We start from the raw sequence: 22,797 nt of genomic DNA on the forward strand, positions 1-22,797 counted from the left end.
CACAGGTAGATAACCCTTTTCAAAGCACTCTGAAAAACTGATAAGCATATTATTGTACAAATGGAGAATATAACATCAATGCAATTACCACAAATCATTTACATTTGTTTAATTGTTGTGTGTGATTTAGATGTGAAACAGTATACATCCTCATCACAAAAACACTGAGACTTCTCACATTAATAATGAACTATTTGTCATGGGGTATTAATATATGTCTGTTCCATGTTATAACCTTGATCTGTTCCTATCTGTGACCATTTTTAAAGTTTCATCAAAAAAGTTAACTTGGTGACAGTGAACAAGCAGTTTACTATAGACATGCTTTTGTCCCTGGCCATAAGAGAGGAAATCATGTAGTTCCTGCGTGACCTCATGGAAAATGGCAGACAGAAATGTTTTGAGCAGAGGAAAGAATAAAGGCAGTTGTGTAAGACTCAAATGGGTCTGAAGTATATTTGCTAAATACACTGACTGGCAACATCATTCTTCATATTCTGGAGTCATTCTGCACATACATTGTCTACCTGTGGAAAGAAAACATCTGTGGTAAGTTGTACATACACCGATTTGATAGTTTTTGATGAAACTTTTTGCAGTGCAAAGACACAGTTTAGAGTCCAAAAACAGTTCTGTGCTAATATGCTATAACAAATTATTCCATAGTAATGTGAGCGGTTTAGTTTCTTTTGTGACAAGTGACCATTGTGATTGTTTGAAATACAGTGTGTTCAAAAGTTTTATTTTACTTTAAATACAAAACAATAAACAAAGCCAAATTAGCCATAGAATAACCGTAACACCAAGAATTAGTATAGATTGCTACTCACCACTCACCACATAGAGGGGAGCAGCAGAAGTTAGCAATTAAAAGTAGGCTCTAGGATATTAATAATCTATCTGACATAGTCCATCATGAGAAGAAGAACTTGCACACACACACACACACACACACACACACACACAGGGTGAAGCAAAATTGCACAGTCGGTCTTCGAAGTGTGACTCCTCACATGCCAGCGATAAAAAAATATCTTTCACAAAATTTCATCTGGCGAGTACATCTGGCAAAAAAAGGATGTTAAAGAGTGGCAATCTAGCAACACTGTAACACATGTATAGTAACTATCTCTGTCAGCACATGTTAGTTGTGCTGTACAGTTGGTGCAGTGGGTAGAGTTTTGGGTTAGCATGCAGGAGGTCGATGGTTCGATCCTGAGTTGGGGCATATGTTTTTTATTTGGTAAATGTAGTCCAGGTGATACAGCATCTGGCATCTTAATCATCAACAGTGATTGCAGCTTGTCCTCTAGGAAACATTTGCACTTACGTACTATGATTATAGACATGGAAGATTGGTCAGCTTTGAAAAAAGTCCTTTCCACATCGTGGGCATGAATTTCTTCGCACCACTTCATCTACTAGATGCAGAACCTGTTTTCCTTGTACCCTACTCCAATGGTCCCATAGATAAGTACCAACTATTATTCTTGTCTTGCTCAAATCCACTACATTTTGTTAGGGCCTTACTTTATCAGTGGGGCAAGCAATGTGCTTTGTGAATAATGTCCAGACTTGGTTACTATTGTATGTGTTATTACCATGGTCCCTTTGTAACACCACAGCTCCTATGCTGTATGGATTTATTTTGCTTTATTTAATGTCACATTGTTGATCTTCTGTAAATGTGTTTGAATCGATAACATAAAATTGTGTATTCTTTTCTTTGTCAAACCTTTGATGTCGTGATTTGATTCTATGCAAAGTAGTGTATCTGCAATTTAAAGTTCTTTGTCCCATTTGGAGGGAATAGAACTTATTGTATGTAATTGTAATTTTGTGTGAATAATTTTTTGTTGAAGTGTCAATATGTGAAAATGTTCTGTTTTATTTAATGTATTTATTTGCTGTTATGTAAATTGCTGATCCTCACTTAGGGCTCTTAGTTATTCTGTATATAAAAGGTGTAGTGGTTCCCCTCAGGAACGGAAATCTGTAGCGCGCGCAAATTGTGATTGGCATAGGTGGAAAAGGTGGAACTGGTAGTCAGTCGGAGACGAGCAGTAGTCGGAGACGAGCCACTAGTCGGAAAGGAGCTACCAGTCTGTGCATTGTCAATGTAAAGGTGCATATCATGCTGATTCAGAGAGAGGTTTTTACTGCTTCTTTCCAATGCCTCGGATGGGTGGATAAATAGCTGGATCTATTCTGGAATTTGTATGAATCATCGCCATGAAGATACGATAAAGTCCGGCAATCCTACCTGTAATTCCACCTACCAACATACAGTTGCCACCACATTGCGCAATCACTGTAATGTAATACTATATTGATGTACAGTGAAGGATCAGCCTAATGGATGTGTTAGTGTGCTGAAATATAAGGTAATTCATATCGGAATTTATTTACCTACCTTGATTTTACTCCTCATCATAACACCTCTCAGGGTCCTCTCCGTTTGAAGTAAAGTGATTACCGAGTGTCCTTACTGAAAGTACGTTGAAGCCTAGAGCTTTGTTAAATAATGCCTCTTGAACTTATTAAAAAGATAGTTAAAGCTAATGTGGTAACAGAGTGAGTTAAAGCAAAAGTTATTTATCCAATAATAATTTTCCTATTGAAACTGCTATTTAAAGTGCTGTTACCAACTTCAAACTTTAGGCTGAGTCTTATAAAGTAAATGATCACGTTGTTGTCTGTGGTAAATTCCAAAAGGTGAGTCAGTTTCTTGCAATTTTGTTAACATTGTGTTTCGTTGTAGTAAAAGTGAGAAAGCTGCAGTTGTGAAACGTTACATTCTCATGTATGCCAAGTGTTTGTCTCTCTTGTGTGCATATTAACAGTATAAAGACCACTCAGTTTGTGTAAACCCTGAAAGTGATAGTGTTTTTCTGTACCTGTTATAATTTTGAAAATAGTTCCTGCTGCTCTAACTGTTAGCTTCAATCTTAAAACATATGTGTGTTAGAGTTCATTGCACTCGCGTGTTGCTAAGTCTAGGTTGTGTCTGTTGTGTTGTCCATTATAGTTACTTATACCTACTTTCATAAACGAGAATGTTAATCTTTCTCTTGCCTAATTAGGCTGGCGACCGTTTCCCTTATTCTATAAACAGTATAGCTAGGCAAAATTTTGTTTGTCACTATTCCAATATTAACGTAATTCTGACTCTCATTTCCGATAAGCCACTTCCATTAGGAACAATACGGTCAACTTAACAAAATTCCTCTCAGAGGGTAACACTGCTCTGTTGCTTTGTGCCATAGTTACTTTTACAAAATTGTTTTATGTTACAACCTGCTTCTGGCATTGAGGTTATGGTACAATAGTTAGCAGACGGGGAGTGTTATACCTTGATTATGTCTTTCAACATTAAGTCTGCTAACCAAATGCTGTTTAGTACATATCTCAATCCATTATTATTATTATTATTATTATTATTATTATTATTATTATTCTATCTATGGGATGGTGGAAACATCATGTCTACTACCATTAGGGAAATAGTGTAATTTGAGACCAAACATTTCACAATTAACTGCTTCAGGATGAATCATGCACAACAATAACCGTCAGAGGACTGACGGCGTGTTTATACTGTATGTGCTGTCCACCAGATAGGGACTAGTTGTGAGCGGAATAATGTGCCCATGACAGACTCCAATGTACATGCATATACGTATTGAATTTTCTCATTGTAAACCTCTAAACCAGTGTGGCAGAAGTATGGCATACACAAATGATGAATAAAACAATGGAAAATCCAGGATGGAATGTAACAATATTAGGAGAAGGAAAGTCGCTACTCAGCATGTAGCAGAGCCGCTGAGTTGCAGATAGGCACAACAAAAAGACTCACACAATTAAAGCTCTCAACCATTGGTCTTCGACAGCAATGGCTACACACACACACACACACACACACACACACACACACACACACACACAGACACGCACACGCAAATACAATTCACACACATGACTGCAGTCTCAGACCACTGAAACCACTCTGCAAGGAGCAGCACCAGTGCATGATGGGAGTGGGGACTGGATGGGGGTGGGGAGGGATAGTATGGGTGGGGGTGGCAGACAGTGAAGTGCTGCAGTTTAACAGAGGGCAAGGAAGAGGTGGGGAGAGGGGGGGGGGGGGAGTAGCAAAAAAGGAGAGACATAAAAAGACTGGGTGTGGTGGTGGAATGACGTCCCGGAATTCTAAACAATTCCTGGGTTTTTCCCAGTATTCTCCTGGATGAAAAAATTCCCGGCTTTTTCCCAGATCTCCCGGTTGTCCCAGGTCATATACACCCTGCGCATTCTATGTCGGCATGACAACCAAACAAGCTGTCTGTCCACACGAGTGGGCACAGACAAACTGTGACCAAGAAACAAGTAGACCACCCTGTTGCTGAACACGCTGCCAAACATTATATCCTTCATTTCAATGACTGCTTCACAGCCTGTGCCATATGGATCCATCCCACCAACACCAGATTTTCTGAATTGTGCAGGTGGGAACTTTCACTGCAATACATACTACACTCCCGTAACCCTCCTGGCCTCAACCTTCATTAGTCACTGTGCTCACCCGCCCAGCCCCTTCCCTGTTCCCATTCCAGCACTACACAGCCATCATTCCACCACCACACCAAGTCTTTTTATTTCTCTCCTTTTCCACAACCTCCCCCCCCCCCCCCCTTGCCACCGCTCCCTTGCCCTCTGTCTAACCTGCAGCACTTCACTGTCTGCCACCCCCACCATACTATTCCTCCCCCTCCTCACCCTAGCCTCCTCCTTACCCCCACCCAGTTGCCACTCCCATCATGCAGTGATGCTGCTGCTCACAGTGTGGTTTCAGTGCCCTGAGACCGCAGTAATGTGTGTGAATTGTGTTTGCATGAGCATGTGTGTGCACGCGCACACATGCACGCACACGTATGTGTGTCTATCGTTGACGAAGGCCAATGGCCAAAAGCTTTAATTGTGTGAGTCTTTTTGTTGTGCCTATCTGCAAGTCAGCATCTCCACTATATGGTTCTCATAATATTGTTACAAACGATGAAAATGTGGATGTGCTTCTGGTCCTTGGTGCATCTGATAACAGGGCTGGTGTTGCCACTTGTGAATATGTTGCTAGATATCCTCATCAACACCATCCAGATAAAAATGTGTTTCGTAATCTGGAGCTGTGCCTTTGGGAATCAGGTTCTCTCCTTCCATCATCTTGTGGCAGAGGTCATCCATCTACTGAGTAAGATATTCTTGAGGTCATACACGAAGAACCTCAAAAAAGTACACGTGGCATAACAAGGCAGCTGCGTGTCTCGCAATGCATGGTCGTTAATGTGCTGCAAAAGCATGGGCTGCACCCCTATCATTATGCTTTCATGCAACAGCAGCATCCTGCAGATCGCCATCACCGGATGCAATTCTGTGAATGGTTCCAACAACAACAGGAAGCCAATGATGACTTTATGAACACCATAATATGGTCGAATGAAGCAGCATTCACTCATGAGGGTGTCTTCAATATGCACAATGCCCACCACTGGTGTGAGTTTAACCCGCATGTCACTCGCGACTGTGGATATTAAGTTCACTTTGGTATCAACATATGGGTTCAGAATATTGGGTGACAGGTGTTTGGGACCCTCCATGTTGCCTGCCCAGTTGACTGCACTTTGTCCTTTCAGACTATCTGCCTGATGCGCTGGAAGATATTTCAATACATGCTCAGTAGAGGATATGATTCCAACATGATGGTGCACCTCCACACTCTGGAATTAATGTGCGACAGTATTTGGATAGAACATTTCCAGGGAAATGGCTCGGATGTGGAGGTCCAGCTGTATGGCCACTGTATTCACCTGACCTAAATCCCCTGGATTTCTTCTTGTGGGGACACCTGAAGGAGCACTTGTACTCTACTCCGCCGATGAGTGTGGAAGAATGGATAGCTCCTGTTCCTGCCACTCTCATTACTGTGGATGCAAATTTGCTGCAAAGGATCCAGAGCTGTATGATCTGGCAGATTGCACAATGTTTGGACATTGCACGGAGGTCGCTTTGAGAATCTGTTGTACTGAGGACAATGTATTCTGTTGTGAAGGTCATGCAGCCATTGCACGGAGGTTATTATTGTCGATGGTTGCTAATGTGCGACATCTGAGCATGTAGTATGAATGATAAGTAGATGATGTTTATTGTACTGTGCTATCATCTTTAGCATCTCGAAATTGATAATGATTTTGTAGTTATTCTGTCGTATGACATGTCATTTGTTTCAACTGTCTGTTTCTTATTTGTCTAACTATGAGTTTTTATGTGCAGCATTACAAAATGTTGTAAATTTAGGATACATGTGACCCAAAAAACAGTGTATATTACGGTATGAAATGTCAGAATGAAATTAGCAAATAAAAAGACTGTGCCCCAAACCAGGATCGAACCCTCGACCTCATGCACGCTAACCCAAAACTCTATCCACTGCACCAACTGTACAGCATGACTATTATGTGCTGACAGAGGTAGTTACCATACATATGGTTACAGTGTTGCCAGACTGCCAACCTTAACATCTTTTTTCTGCTGGATGTACTCGCCGGACGACATTTTTGTGAGAGACGTGTTTTTAATGCTGGCATGTGAGGAGTCATGCTGTGAAGCCCAATGCATGAATTTTGCTTCGCCTTGTATATATACATAACAAAGAAAACAATCAATTTTTGAGATAATAATTTGATTGGATAGATAAAAAATCTACTCACCAAAGGGCAGCAGAACACACACACAAATGAAGGTTGTAATTAGGCAAGCTTTTGGAGTGAGTGGCTCCTTCTTCAGGCAGAAGGGTTGAAGGGGAAGCAAGAGGGGTGAAGGAAAAGGACTGGAGAGGTCTAGGAAAATGGGTAGATTTTGGGAAAGTCACCCAGAACGGCAGGCCAGGGGAGACTTTCTGCACAAAATGAGAAGGAAAGATTTCTTCCCTTCTCATCCCACGTGGTAAGTCTCCACTGTCTCACAGTTCTCGGTGTATATATATGAGATCTGTTCAATAAATTCTGGAACTTTGTCCATAAAATATTTTTAGATTTACCTTTTAATTATTGTGCATGGTCTCCTTTGAATTACTCCCCTCTACAATTAATACACAGCTCCCATTGCCGTTTCCACTTCCAGAAGCAATCTTGGTATCCTCCTTACTAGATTGCGTGAAGTGCCATCTGCAAATCTTATTTCATCTCATCTATGGTCAAAGCTTCATCTTCTCAATGGGGTTTTCAACTTTGGAAATAAAAAAAAAGTCTGTAGGGCCCAGATCTGATGAGTATGGAGGATGAGGCAGGACAGTGAGTTCGTTTTTTGTGCAATAGTCATGCACCAACAGGGAACGAATGTTTAGGTGCCTTATCATGATGCAAAAGAAATGAATTGGCTTACCACATTTCAGGCTGTTTCCTCCTCACTTTTAATCACAGGCGTCGCAATAAATCCTGATAGTACAATTGATTAACAGTTTGTCCCTGTGGCATGAATTCATGATGAACTAACCCTTCAAAGTCAAAGAAAACTATCAGCATGGCCTTGAAATTTGTACTGACCTGACAAGATTTGTTTGGTCTTTGAGAACCTTTCCTGACCCATTGTGAAGATCGAATCTTGGTCTCAACTTCATAACTGCACACCCAAGTCTCATCACCAGTTATGATTGTCTTAAGGAACATCTTTTTCTCATTTGCACAATCCAAAAACTCTTCACAGACTGGGAGGTGAAGGTCTTTCTGGTTTTGACTCGTGGGTCAATCCATACCAAGTGGTCCAAGAAAAAAATTATTGGTTGCTTGACCATCTCAGAAAAATTTTATATTTGCTGGATGAATTCCCCAATGTTTAGTAGCCACAAAAATATTTTTTTTTTAAATTTATTGTTAATTATTTTGAAATGGCGGCCATATTTGTTCCAGACTGCATGCATTTCTTCGTATTTGCAAGCATCTACATTTTTTACAATTATTCAGTAGTGGATTGTCCTAAGCCTTTCAGATAAAATGCATTTAGTTCAACACACTCTGGGCTACAAGTTAACATCATTATCACTTAGCTGAATGTATTCTTTAATATATTTTTAATAGTTCAAAGTTATCAGCCACAAATTAAAAAAACTCAATTTTTTAACAGTAGTTTTCCAAAGACAGATTAATTTCTGAGCTTTAATATTCTTTCTGCTATTACACTGTATAGTATAGTTACTTTTTGTAGAGTATCAATAGTGAGAAGCTTACACTTAAAGAATAAACTATTTTAAAGATGGATTTTTTTTAAATTTTTCCATATTGTGGCCTGCAATATCTTTGTTGGGGGACCAGACAAAAATTTTACTGTTTATAGACCTTTGTGATATCAAACTTCAGTATAAATTTCAACTTTGAGATTCAATTGGAAGTTACGGAAAAAAATTACTAACAGGAGTCAAAAATATGTTTTTTAACATATGCAATATCTAGGCTTATGGAATAAAATATATCAGTTACAGTACATAATTTAATCATATCTATGATTACTTACCTTTTTATTGAAAATAAGCCTGCTAATTACATTATATTGTTCTTTTATTATTTGTTTTTAGTACATCGCTCATTGAACATTTGAGAAGTTTGTTCACTCAGTTTGGTTGTTACATTATAATTTCGCCCAGTCACAGATGTAAAATTCCATGGGAGACAGCTTCCTTAGTACATTTTTAAGTGGCATCCAAACTTGATCCTTCTCAATTTTTTTTAAAAATATGTCCTTGGTCCTGGAGGGTGATAAAATACATCTTGTACATCTTGGTTTTGACAGTCAACATTATCAACTTCGCCAATCCACCACTGTTCATCATAAACGCGAGCCACTATGTCTTTATTTTGAAGAACCAGTTGTACAGGTTTTCCACACTGATGAAGTGCAAAATTTAATGCAGACATGCTGCTCCTCTAACTTTGCCATCTCAAAATTTGCAAACTGCAATGCAACATTCTACTCAATACAGCACTGAACAATAACTAAACTGCTAGGTGCAATGTTAGGAAAGCTGAGCTGGGCAGGGATTGAGGGGGGGGGGGGGGGGGGGGGGGTCAGAGAAAGGGTAAGGGCTATGCACATGGGCTGGGGAGGACATAAATGTATGGAGCTGAAGGGGATTGGGGGAGGGGATAGAGGGACCTAGGGGACAGGGACTAGTGAACACTAGAGTCAAGGTTACTGGAACAAAGGGTATGTTTCTACCTGAGCAATTCAAAAAAGCTGTTGGTGGTGGGAAGAATTCAGAGGGCGTGGACTGTGAAGCCATTATTGAAGTCAAGCACACCATGCTGTGCAGCGTACCTGACAACTGGGCAGTCCAACAATCTGTTGGCCACAGTTTGGCAGTAATCATTCATGTGGATAGACAGCTTATTAGTGGTCAAGCCCACATAGAATGCCATACAGTGCTTGCATTTGGTAGACTTTGTAGATTACATGGCTACTTTTCTAGGTGACCCTTCCTTTGATGGTGTAGGAAACGCTTGTGGCTGAACTGAGGTAAGTGGTAGTGGGAGGATTTATGAGACAGGTCTCGAAGCTAGGTCTTTTCAATGAATATGAGTTAGGAGCCACGGGATTGGAAGCAGGAGTGGAACAGGGATGGACAGGGGTATTCTGTAGTTCAGGTGTGTGGCGGAATACCACTGAGGAATCGGTGGAGACGATAGAAAGAAGGATATTTTCCATTTCAGCGCATGGTGAGAGGTAGCTGAAACCCTTTTGGAGAATGTGATTCAGTTGCTCCAGTCCTGGGTGTACTGAGTCATGGGTGAGAGGGGGGCTGATAAGTGGGTATGTGAGGGTTGACAGGTGACTGAGGAGACTAGACATGGGAGATCTGTTTTCTAGATAAGATGGGGAGGTAATTTAGGTCAGGGAAGGCCTCAATGAGACCCTTCTCCTATTTGGAGAAGTACTACTCATCACTGTAGATGTGATGAACATGGATGGCTAGGCTGTATAGAAAGAACTTCTTGGTGTGGGGTGGGTGTCAACTGCCAAAATGGAGCTGTTATTGGTGGTTGGTAGGTTTGGTGTAGATGAGATATTGATAGAGCCATCCTTAAGGTGGAGGTCAATCTCAAGAAAGGAGGCATGTTGGGCTGAGGGGGACCAGATGATGTGAATGGGGAAGAAGATGTTGAGGCTTTTGCGGAATATGGATAGGATGTTCTCACCCTTGGTACATATCTTGAAGGTGTCATCAGTGAATCTAAACAGGTGAGGGATTTGGGATTCAGGGTGGCTAGGAAGGATTCCTCTGGATGACCTGTGAGTAGGATGGCATAGGATGATGCCATATTTGTAAACATTACTGCACTGTGGATTTGTTTGTAGTTGATGCTCTGAAGGAAAAGTAAATATGGGTGAGGTTCTAGTTGCTCATGGTGACAAGGGAGGAGGTTGTAGGTTTGGAGTGAGTCAGGCATTGTGAAAGTTAGTTTTCAGTGGCAGCCCAGATATAGGCAATGGCGGTGTTGATGAGGAGGGAGCTGGGATCATGAAGGTCAAATGGGAGCCAGATGATAAAGGGAGAGTCAGTAGAGGACATTATTTGTGTCTTTTATGTTCAAAAGGTCCAAAAGAACAGACACTTTTTTGATCCAGCAGCCACTATGAATTAATATGCAAAAGAATTACAAACATTGGCTGTGAATGGGCATTGATTTAAGTCAAAGAGGACAGTTGAAAATTTGTGCTGGATTAGGATTTGAACCCAGGCCTCCTGTATTCACTAAAAAGAAATCACTTCTCTTAGGATTTATCAAAATGTTTTACTTCTTACTGTAGATTATTGCAGGTGTGAGCATAGAACATGTAATTAACCTACCTATAAAGTGAAAACATAAGGGCTTAAAACAGGTTTGAGATCTCATAGCTCTTTCATCTTCTGTGCTTCATATACTTTCTAGGGTTGTCTTGCAGTTTATTGCAAACTGCATTTTTGTCATTTTTTTCTTTAGCTTACTTTGCTAAACCATTCATTTCATTTCATTTTCTTCATTTTAAATCCTAAGCAAAGAATCTCTCTGTCTCTCTGTGTGCAATAACAGTGCAGGATATGTAAGTTATATAAAGCTGAGTGTTCTAATACAAGATTTTATCATCTTTTTTCTTCATATTCCATTGCAGAAGTCTATTAATAGTTAAATCATTTAAAAACTATACTTGTGACATCATTTGTAACAAACAGTACTTTCTGTGTCTACCTAGCTAAAGGCCTTCTTCTCAATTAGACAACATACACACACAAACATGTTCAGGCAAACGCAATTCACAGACACTTGACCACTATATCTGGCTGCTTTGATTTTTGGCAATATGCCTTGAAATGCAGTTTCCTTGCTGATTCTATTTTAGTTTTTTGTATGGATACCCTATTGCACATAAGTATAACTTTCTAGTTTCAAAAATTATGTTTCAGGTTAAACAGCTGAAAGAAGAAGTGAAAACAGAAACTGAATTGTCATCTGGTGTTGACAGCAGGAAAACAAACTGCTCATTAGTAAAAGTTGCCATGCATGAATCAAAGAGACTACTGTTGAAACCATTTCGAAGCAGGGCAGTGATGATTATGATAATCCAGTTCTCCACATTGCTTTGGTAAGTTAGAAACAGTCTTTTAGACAGATTAAGTTAACTGACTTCAGTCTGAATCTGCACAGTCATGTTAGAATTAACATCTTCAGGAATATTTTATGTTTGCTAAGTACATTCATTTTGGTGATATTTCCAATAAGCTGTATGTCTGCAAAGCATTACCTCTATGCTAAAGTGAAACATCAAATGAAGAATAATGTTGAGCTAATGTTATTGTAGGAACACTACTGTCTTCGTCCAAAAATGTATGTGAATTATTGGTGTGATAACTTTCACTTTATTATACACAGCCAACAATCATCATCTGAGCACATTAGGGGGGAAAAAAGAAGAACAGGACTCTCAAAGAGCACCTGAAGATAAAGAAACATTGCACTCCTTACATATTGAATAGCCAATTATGTCATACCCACACAGCCCTTTCCCACTGCCAAAAGTGCAGAGAACCAGGTATAAAGGGGAATTTTAATGTGAGCTTGTGACCAGCTCATGTGTGGATGGCTGGGTGAGGTGGGCATATAACTTAAGTAGGTGATACAGCAGGTTCTGGGGAGTGGTGGTCAGAAGGTGCACCACTGGTAGAGCACAGTGGGTGAGGAGTGTGAAGTGTTGGTTCCATTATTGACCTCATGATGCTGTTGGAAGTAAGTGGTAAAATCCGGGTGGGCTCAACTCACTCAGTGGAGACTTTGGTTCACTTGCTGTTTTGGAAAATATCCATTGTGTGTTCATCTTACCATAGAACCAGAAGGGTCCATGAAAGGGAGGTTGTAATGGAGTGCTGACAAGATCCATGTGAAACATGATGCGAGAGCAGTCTGCTAGTGCCTTGTGCATGAAAACTAGGTGAGATTCATGGTGCAATTCAGAAGCGTGCCACACCCGTACTACATGTTCTCACAGCTGTATCAGGCAAGGAAATTGTGGCTCATCTAGTAGTAGTGAGCGGGTGAGGATATCTGCTGGGATGTGCTGATAAGAAACTGAGATCTGCTTTGTAGGTTGTGCATAGTCCTAGCAGAACCAGGGACAACACTTGAGTCCGAGTAGCATTACAGCACATTTAGGGTGGCTTTTAAGTTGTAGCAGCATCTCCCAACCAAGCCATTGCTTGCTGGGTGGTAGCTTGTGGTACAATGTCTCTGTAAACCACACAATTCTGACAGTTCATTGAAAAGGTTAGACTCAAACTGTTGCCCTTGGTCTATAGTGATGTGAAGAGGACAACCGAAATATGCCAATCAAGTCTTGATGAACATCTTATGGTCATCTTAGCAGATATATCCATGATCAAAACAGCCTCTGCCCACCATATACATCTGTACACCACCACCATATGCATCTGTACAACACCATGAATATTGATCTGTAGCCCTCAGATGGGAGTACAGGTCAACTAGGTCAATGTGGACACATTTGCATGCTTATGCTGTTGAATCTTGCTGTATTGGCACTGGATGTGTACACGAGTCCAGTCGTGTGTATCTTTCCTGACTGAAGGCCACACAAATTGATCAATCATCTCTTTGACTGTGGCATTGGCCCCAGGCTGCATCAGAGTGTAGATGTTGTTTGAAATCAGTCTGTCAAAACTGGGGCATGATATTACACCTTGAGTTGTTTATAGATATATTGTGCCACATACTTACTGCACCACTGGGTGCAACCAACAGTTGGAAATGTAGGCTGGTGGAGGAGTCATTTAATAACATCTGAAGTTGTTGATCGGAAGACTGAGCATTGGCAAAGTCACTGTAGTTGAAAGCCGATGTCACACTGCTGATACAAGAAAAGTAGTCAGCTGTGAAGTTGTTGGCACTGTGAATATGGCAGACATGTGTTGTAAACTGGGGATGAGAGAACTAGTCTTTGATCTTTTGGAATGCTAACCTGATGAGTCTGTGGTCAGTGTAAATGGTGATGTAAATGTAGATCCAAAGATGGCAACAGAGAATTGCCGAAACTAGTTATCTATATCAATAATTGATTTTAGTGGTCTTGGCAGCTGAAAATTTATTCATTGTTCACAGTACCACAAACTGCCCTCACACTGATGGCATCAGAAGTGTACAATATTGTTTGGGTGTTGTCACGGATTTGGCACCGGGTGAGAATGTTTTCCATTATTGTAAACCTTGTATCTGGTTGGTGAGGCACAAATAACAAAACCCTTGTTTGCAAACACAACATTGGAGGACCTGGGAGCTGATGGGCAGAGAGGTTGTTACTCTTGTATGCAGTACCAGACACTGCTGTATGGCTGTGTGAAACCTTGTTCTGTTGATGCATTGCTATAACAAATGGCACAACTGGTGCAGATGTTTGCATAATGTCTGACTCAGATCAGCATGAAGTGCAGAATCCATTAGTTGAAATACAGGAGATGGGCATTGCAGAACATCAGTTTCATGTTTATTGCCCTGGATACTGCTGTCGATGGTACACAGTAGGCTATTTACTTCATTCAGGATTGTAACGTGTCAGTGTGAGGGGCAGCAGATAATCTGTTCAAGAACCCAGTATCTTCTTCAGGATCAACAATTATGCAGGAACACTACTGCCTACATATGAAACAAGTACATGAATCATCAGTATGATAATTTTCACTTTGTTATAAACCCCAAACAAATCAACATCTGATCACATTAGAAAGCAAAAAAGACTGAGGCTCTCAAAGAGCGTCAGAAGATAAAGAAACATTACATTTGTCACATATCAATTAGTCAGTTGTGTCACACCCACATTGTGATAAATCTCAAAATGGGTTAGTATCAAGTTTGTTGTGCAGTATTACTGAATTGGGTTCTTTGAGACAGTGATAGATCATACAGTAATAGGTATAGGTTTATTCCTTAGCAACACATTAGAAAAATGTTATTGTTCAATTTATATTATTACTGTCATGTGCTTTCTTTGATATTCACGGACATTTCTATAGCTGAATATCACTGTCTTTTGTTTTTGTGTGATTCATTGCTGTTAAGCTTATGTACAGTTAATATTTTTAGTAGAGTGACTTTGTGATTAAATGTCATGTCTGCAAATCCAGAACTGGTTGTAGGCCCAGGTTACATGACTGCAAAAGTGAAATTTTTTTTGACCAGATGTAAGATATATATTTTAAGTTGAAAACTGCTGAATAATGAGTAAGATAAACCTAAGAATATGGCACATATGACTGCCACATAAAGAATACAAATTGTATCACTACTCACAAAAACAATACACGGGGATATGTGTCAAGAGACAGATCACAGTTTCGAGTAATTAATGAAAGCAATACAGTTGCTACCACTAAAGTGCCTCACAGAGTATTGTAGCAGTGGATGAAAAAGCAAGAGGAGACATACTTTTATCCATGAATCCACTAAGGCTGAAGTAGCCATGAGGTGTTTCATATCATATCAATTTATAACTTATTCTATGGTTATTGTTGACTGTCCCAAGCAGAAGGTATGATTCATTAGTGTTCCACAATTTTTGATGTTTTAAGTCTGACACTGAGTAGTTATCACTGGCAAGCCAGTACAGAAGCAAAAACATCCATGCAATTCACACATTTATTTAATATACAAGCTGACTTCTGAATTTTCCTTTGTGTGAGACTGTATGTGCCAGATAGGTCCAATTCAGAATTCTATATTCTAAGATTTTACTGTTTATGCCATTTCTGAATAATCTTTAATTGATTGTGTCAATACTCACAAGTATCATTATATGTTGTGCATTTTCAGACATTAGCAAAAGCTGGGAAAAGCTCATACTGTGTTGTCAATTGTAAACTTCATTTTTGCATTTGAGAAACTTTTGGCAACAATGTGCGCACTCAAAAAAAGTCCTTCCATAATTTTATCACATATTTTGGGACACATCTTTGTAAATAAACTTATATGTTTGAGAACTTTTGTAAGCCAAGAGTGTAAACTTTAAATGGGTTTTTCTTGTTGGTTGTAAAAAACTTATTGATGATTCATGATGTATTGTATTTTTTCAAACATTATATGCCACAGTATCAGGTGTAATCAATATTTGTGCTTTATACAATTTGAGGAGTGGTATCCTTGTTTAAGGACTGGTTCACCCCAAATTTTAGTGTATATTGATGTAAATAAATATACTTTTTTCAGAATTTTCAGCAGTTATGAATATTGTGTATAACCTATCTCATAGTAAATTGGTGTTTGCAATTTAGTTACTGTAAACATTCCTAACACATTGTGTTACTTTTAGTTTTCCCATTCACTAGGATGTGTATATTCTTTGCATTTTCATAAATTGTCAAGTTTGTTACTGACAAAATGTTTCAGAAACTAGTAATTTTTATCCTAATTACTTATATTGCCTTTTTATCTTGGATAAATCTCATTCTGCACACAAACTGTTTCAGTTCTTAAAGGGAATTACTAACACATTCTCCTTAACAGATGCAGATATTGAAAGAGAATCAACAGATTTATTTTTAAGTTATTTGTTCACTGTTGTAAAATATTGCACCAGTCACAATGTAGCCCCACTGTGAATGCTGTTTTCAGACACAGGATGACTTGGTTGATGTTGTAATCAACTGGATGTCACTCTGACTACTGGCAAATGATTGTAAGCTGCTGCAAACGGGTGTGTTGAGGGACCTCCCAAGAGCCATGTGCCAAAGATACTTCAAGTATTATCCTCTCCAGTGGATCCTGTCTCCTCCACAGGAAGTATGGGATCTATCACTACTCACTCACTAGACTGTGAGTGGCTTGTCAGTGATAGGGTTCAGTGGCCTGTACATGGGAGACAGGGACCAGAGAGAACACAGGCTGTTACACTGATCCCCTTAACCTCCAAGTTCAAAAAGCTGTCTTCCATTGAAACCGAAACTAAGCCAGTGAGACTCAACTCACCTGTTGGGAAACCGGCTGTTGCCTGTGTCAATATGAGGCAAATGCAAAAGGGTAATGTGTCTGTCAAGTGAGGGACTTGAGTGTAAACCATGCTGAGTGACGCTTTAGTGTTTTGAAGTTATTAGATACAAAGCTTTATAAAAATATAATTATTCATTTAAAGTGTCCCAGTGTTTCTTGATATTTTTTGTTAAATATTTGAACATTAAAGAATGCACTGGAAATGTCGCAAAATGGAAATAATTTCTTTAATTAGAAAAAGAAATTAATGAGGTGATATAATGTAATTAAATTTACTAAGATTAAGACTTGTAAACACTAATAGCGGCATTCAGATTTCACTTTCACTGTTCTCATTGTTTTATTTGGATTTCTCATCTACATGAAATGCCTTGTAATAACCATGATGAGCTTCTGGTGTGTAATGGAAATGAGACAGAACATGCATAAAAAGTTCTCAGTTTGCCGCATCAAATTTGGATGGAATTCCAAGCTTTCAATGACTGCCTCCATCGCCATTTTTATCCTCACCATGGGACTGGGTATGGTTGGACATGACTTTGGCTGCAAATTAATGAGCTAATTTAAGCAAGACAATGGGGAAACAGGCTGATAAATTTGAGCACCTTAACCGTGAACTAGGAACTGCCAGGCCAAGTGGCTTTCATTGCACTGTTATCAACTTTGCCAACATGAAACTTGAAGAAGGCACCATCTCAGTTCTCAGCAAAGGACTGAAATTTGCTCTAGCTCCACATAAGCTACCATTGATGGAGATTATCACTGGAGTAGAATATTGGTTCAGCGTTTTCCTGAAGAAGCATCAGATGAGGTGAAGTTTGCTAATAACCAGATTTTGGAGATAGCTAAGCCTCCTAAGTCAAATAATTGCAGAATAGAGAAACATGGACTGAGATTGCTGGAGAAGGATGAAGAGTTGGTTGTCTTATCAACTGAAAAGAAGAATACTATGCTTATCTTCAGTGCTACACATTATCATAAAGATGGGTCTGATATTGGGAGAATGCACATACTGTATTCTCAGATAAGATCCCACATTGGCATTTAGAATAAAAACAGGAGAGCTGTTAAAGAAGTCTGGTTTCTCTGATGAACCTGTGAAGAATTTAAGGATAAGATCACCTGTGCCACCCTGCCTCAGATACACAAAGCTGGCATTCCATTGAGACCAATTATTTGTGCCATCGGCTCTTCTACGTACAGCCAGGCAAAGTACATAATTAAATTATTGGCACTGATAGTCAGCCATTGCAGATATCTAATGAAAAACTCACAAACATTTTTTGATACTATAAAACAGATGACGATAGGGGTGAATGAAGCCATAGTAAGCCTTGACGTGGTTTCTCTGTTTATGAAGGTACTGGTGGAAGAGACATTAAAACTATTGGCTGCTCATTTTTCTCCTGAAGTTTTGAAATTATTTTGGCACACTTTGATGTCCACTTACTTCTTGCATGGTGGGAATTATTATGAAATGACTGATGGAACAGCCATGGGTTCATCACTGTCACCAGCCATAGCTCACTTTTTCATGGAGGATTTTGAAGAACAAGTGTTGAACAGTGCTCCCTTCTGGCTTTCCTGCATCTTCAGATATGCTGATAATACATTTTTAATCTGGCCACATGGCAGAGAGATGCTGCAGCAGTCCTTTGATTATTTGAATGATTAACATTCCAATATAAAATTTGCAGTGGAGATGGAGAAGGACAGTAAGTTACCTTTCTTAGATATGTTTGTTGGTTGGAAATGAGATGGACAACCCGGCCATTCTGTGTACAGGAAACTGATGCATTCAGATCTTTATCTCTTTGGGCATTGCTTGCACCAACCAGCTCGGAAGAGACCTATGCTGAACACCTTAGGATAAAGAGTCAGGACTATTTCAGAGAAGGGCCTCACATTGGCTCTTAGATTAATCCTCTGATGACGGCATACAGAAGCAACAGGTATTTGTCCAGGAAATTAGATCAGTGCTGTCAAGGAAACCAAGACGTGATGCCATTCAAACAAGCCAACAGGACTAACACATAGCATGGCTTCCATCGTGTCATGTAACAACTAGCGAGATATGTACAGTCTGAAACAGGCAAGGAATCAGACCAGTCTCCCAGCTGCCCAGAAAAATTAAATAAATCTTGTGAGAATGTCAGGTATTTATAACATTCCATGTGAGTGTAGTAAAAGTTATATGAGCCAGTCTATACAGACTGTTGCCCATCACTTGTTGAGCATCAGATCACCTCAAATACAGGTATTTGGATAAATCAGGAGTAGCAGAGCACAGCCTGTTAAATAAGCACAAGATTTTGTTTGAACAAATGAAAATACTTGCTGACACTTCGACATATGGGGACTCTGTGATCAGGGAGGCCATGGAATTAGACTTTGTGAAACCAACTTGAATAGAGACACAGGCTATGCACTTAGAAGTGCATAGAAGTGTGTACTTGATAAAGAAAAAGCACAGAGGAAACTTCTCATGGTTTATTGCCTGGTGCTGCAAGCAATGTAGGATAGACAGTGCAAACAAAATCTGTGGACTTACAGGACATCACCTCAGTACCCACCATTTCAAAGTTGACACTACGGTGTTTTACAGCCAATCAGATGCCATCCTGTGGGTATAAAAGTGCAAGCCTTGCAATTTCACAACAACCTGTTGTAGCTCCTGATTATGATGATGGGGGCAGTCATCAAAAGCTTGGAATTTTATCCAAATTTGATGTGGTAATTAATCCAAAAACTTTTTATGCAAGGACTGTTATGAAAAACTTAGTAGCAAAGAAATAACAGTATTCAGTTTGGTTGTTTCCATGGATCATGGACCTCTGCGTAGAATTAGAAGAGAGAGTTTGAAGCCTTTGATGAACTGCTCTGGGTGACCCCTTTGTCTTAGTGATATAGGACCCATTTTATCATTTTATGAATCACATACTTTCAGATTTTTAGGTTCCTGACTTGAGAAATCCATCTTCACAACATTTCTAATGCCAGACTTTTCATAGAGCATGTTGTGCAAGCTAGCTTGAAGTTTTCCTACAAGTTTGAAATCTTCACAAAATCGTCTGTGGTCATATGGTAAACAGTCATAGATTTCATCTTCTGACACTTTTTCAAGACCTCTTTCCATTCCTTAAGTGAGAATATATGCTGCCAATGGTTCCATACAAAATTCTCAATGACACCAAAATTGTGATCAGAAGACAACATTGAATGCTACACTTATGGAAATATGTATGAGACAGTTTTGAATCTACCATCTGCTGTAAGTTTCAACCATACTCATTAATGGCATAGTTCTTGTTTTGGATCGGCAGTTGTCAGGTATGGCTATTTACTTCTCTCCCTGATTATTATGTCACTCAAGGTGCATCAGTAAACAGTTGCATTTCATCAGCTTGTCTGCCAGAAGTTCCTTCTTCTGACACATAGAAATATCCGTGTTTTTCTGAACAAGAATGGATGCTGAATTTGTAACAGAAGAGTTTCTTTTTGTGGAAAGCAGAACCAGTTGGAACTTTGCAGGTGGATAGGGCGTGCAGCAAATCAAACTTAATGAGGTAAAGGCCTTCATTTTTCTATGACTCTTTACATCAAGCATAATAGCATCCTGCCCAGCTTTTGATTTGTGCTGGTGTAAGTCAAGTCAATAAGATAAGGATTTTGGTGAGTTTTGATCTTTCTCCTTTTTTGTCTCATCTGTTTTTATATTAAGGCAATGAAAAATGCAGAGAGATCTGAGTTAGGATTTTTGAAGGATATGTTGTGCTCTCATACAAAAATCCATCGAAATGCATCGGTGGATACAGGTGATTTCTGCAGTCATGAATTTCCTGTCTGCACTGTCAATTCTTTTGTAATGGTTGGTATTTGCTGGCAGTCTGTCTATGAAAGTATTGAAAAATTCAGTATCTGCTCTTGAATACTCTTCTGGATGATGCTGTTATTTTCCCCTTCCATTTCCTGAGGGAGTTTAACAGTCTTCTTTTATTCTGGATGTTAAGTATTCCAAAAAAAACACTTTCTTGTAGTCCATGAATATTCAATGTGTTTTTCGCCAGATGACATCATACAGTATCTTATATTTGTACTCCATCTTGGTGGACTGTCAGTTTTGTTTGTTTTTCTCTTTGTTTTGGTTACTTGTTTGCAGCCATGAAAACACCTTTCCCTGCAGTTACTGTTAGGTCCAGGTTCCCATCTCTTACCCCTATTCCCTTTCTTCTTAGATACTTTATAGTAACAAGAAAAGCAAATTAAATTCTTTAAAACATAATATACACAGAAACATATGCGTAGGAGAATATTAAAGTACATATCATTCAATTATATTTCTCTGCATTAATCCCTAATGTGTATAATGTGGTAACTACAGCATATACATCTGCAATTATCCATAACATGTACCTGTTCCAGTCACATTAATGTGACCACTGCCTATGTTTGATGTCAGTGTGCAATAACTACTCATAGATTGCAGGTGGCAGTATTAGCAGTGGAGAGTATATAAAGCATGTTGAGGGGACGCAAAAAACAGTTCAGTCATTGCCGTAATGCAGAAACGGAGCAATTTATCCGATGTTCAAAAGGACATGGCCATTGGCTTTTGGGCCAAGGGTGAAAGCATTTCTGAAATGGCTAAGTTTGTAAACTGTTCACATTCTACCATGGTTCAATTTGGCATAATGGCACTACCCAAAACTGGCATTAAGGCAACTGTGGTACACCATGGGCTGTAGACGACAAGGGTGAATGACAGCTGTGGAGACTTGTACAGGGAAATACATGTGCACATGTGCAACTGTTGAGCAAATGACCACCCAGATGAATCAAGGGGCTACCAATAATGTTTCCTTGACAAACATTCTCCGACCGTCACTAAGTGTGGACCTCCGCAGCACCTGGTTTGTGCACCCATGCTGGCTTCTATTAATCAGCAATGGAGGTTGCGATTAGCATACCAATACTGCAACTGGACATCAGCTCAGTGATAGGTGGCCATTTTCTGGTGAAAAGTGGCTGTTTGCATGTATGTTGTGAAACATCTGAAAGAAAACACCCAGCAATGGTTGTCAGAAGGGTCCATGCTTGAGGAGAGAGTATTGTGGTCTGGATAATGTTACTGTGTCATTCCCTGAGTGATCTCATCCTTCTGAAAGATACAATAGATCAACACAAGTATGTATCTATCCTTGGTGACCACATCCACCCCTATGTGTAGTTTGTATTTCCTCAGCATGATTGTCATCTATCAGCCGGACAATGCAGTATGGTTTGAAGAGGCATCAGGATGAGTTTCCCATATTCCCCCGGCCAACAAACTTCCTAGATTTAAACCCATTTGAGAATGTGTGTGACCACCTCGATCAGGCTGTTCACATCTTGGATCCGCAATCAAGAAACCCAGTGCAGCTGTCCATAGCTTTGGAGTCAGCACGGCTCCCTTCCAGTCAGTAGCTACCAGAAAACTGCTGACTCTGTTCCTGCATGTCTCACAGAGGTCCGCACTGCAAAAGGTGGTTACTGAGGCTTTTGACAGTGGCTGCATTTATGTGACTGGACAGTTAGCTACAGTAAATACCATTGTGTACATGCAAAAGCAAATTTGAGGTTAGTAACACTTCTTACCTCATTTTATTCATTTCTGCTGCATTCGTCAATTGGATTTTCTGCCTCTTGGTAATCTGGATCATTACTTAATAGCTATTCTAACATAGCAATACTTTTCACCTTCATCTTCCCTCTAAACTCAACCTTCCTCCTTGAAGCCATTTTGTCACACATATGGTTATGAGGAAAGAACAAACTGTATTATTCTGCCATATGTAGAGATTTTTGAAAACTAACTCATGAATTTAACTCAGAATTCGAATACTACATCATATGCTGCGTAAGTCATTCTTGTCCAAAATGTGTTTTCAACGTGAGCCCCTCATCTGTCAGCAGTTCAAATGTAAAGCGAATAATGATACCCCTTACTGAAATGGCGACAAGAGATAGGAAAAGATGCTCAGTATGTATTTCTGGTGGCCTCATTCATCATGTTGAAGAGTGGCCTAATTCAACATGTTGAAGAGGCTGTTATTGCACCTATGGAGGGAACTGGTTGCAACCAACTGCAGATTGTAGCACTGTGGCACTTGTTGAAACAAATAACGCCTGTCATTAGGGCTCCAAGGTCATGCTTGGATCATCCCAACTACTTTTTGGCCTTTGGTGG

At 39.6% G+C, this 22,797-nt stretch overlaps 1 protein-coding gene across 1 annotated transcript in view; it reads left to right on the forward strand.

Annotated features, from left to right (window-relative positions):
• LOC124799169 (synaptic vesicle glycoprotein 2B-like) overlaps positions 1-22,797 on the forward strand; it is a 340,146-nt gene that overhangs the window by 236,369 nt on the left and 80,980 nt on the right. The window contains exon 7 of the mRNA XM_047262707.1: positions 11,489-11,667. Coding sequence (XP_047118663.1) covers positions 11,489-11,667 — 179 coding nt within the window. The remainder of the gene's footprint in view (positions 1-11,488; positions 11,668-22,797) is intronic.

Source organism: Schistocerca piceifrons, chromosome 5, assembly GCF_021461385.2.
Source record: "Schistocerca piceifrons isolate TAMUIC-IGC-003096 chromosome 5, iqSchPice1.1, whole genome shotgun sequence".
NCBI classification, from domain to species: Eukaryota; Metazoa; Arthropoda; class Insecta; order Orthoptera; family Acrididae; genus Schistocerca; species Schistocerca piceifrons.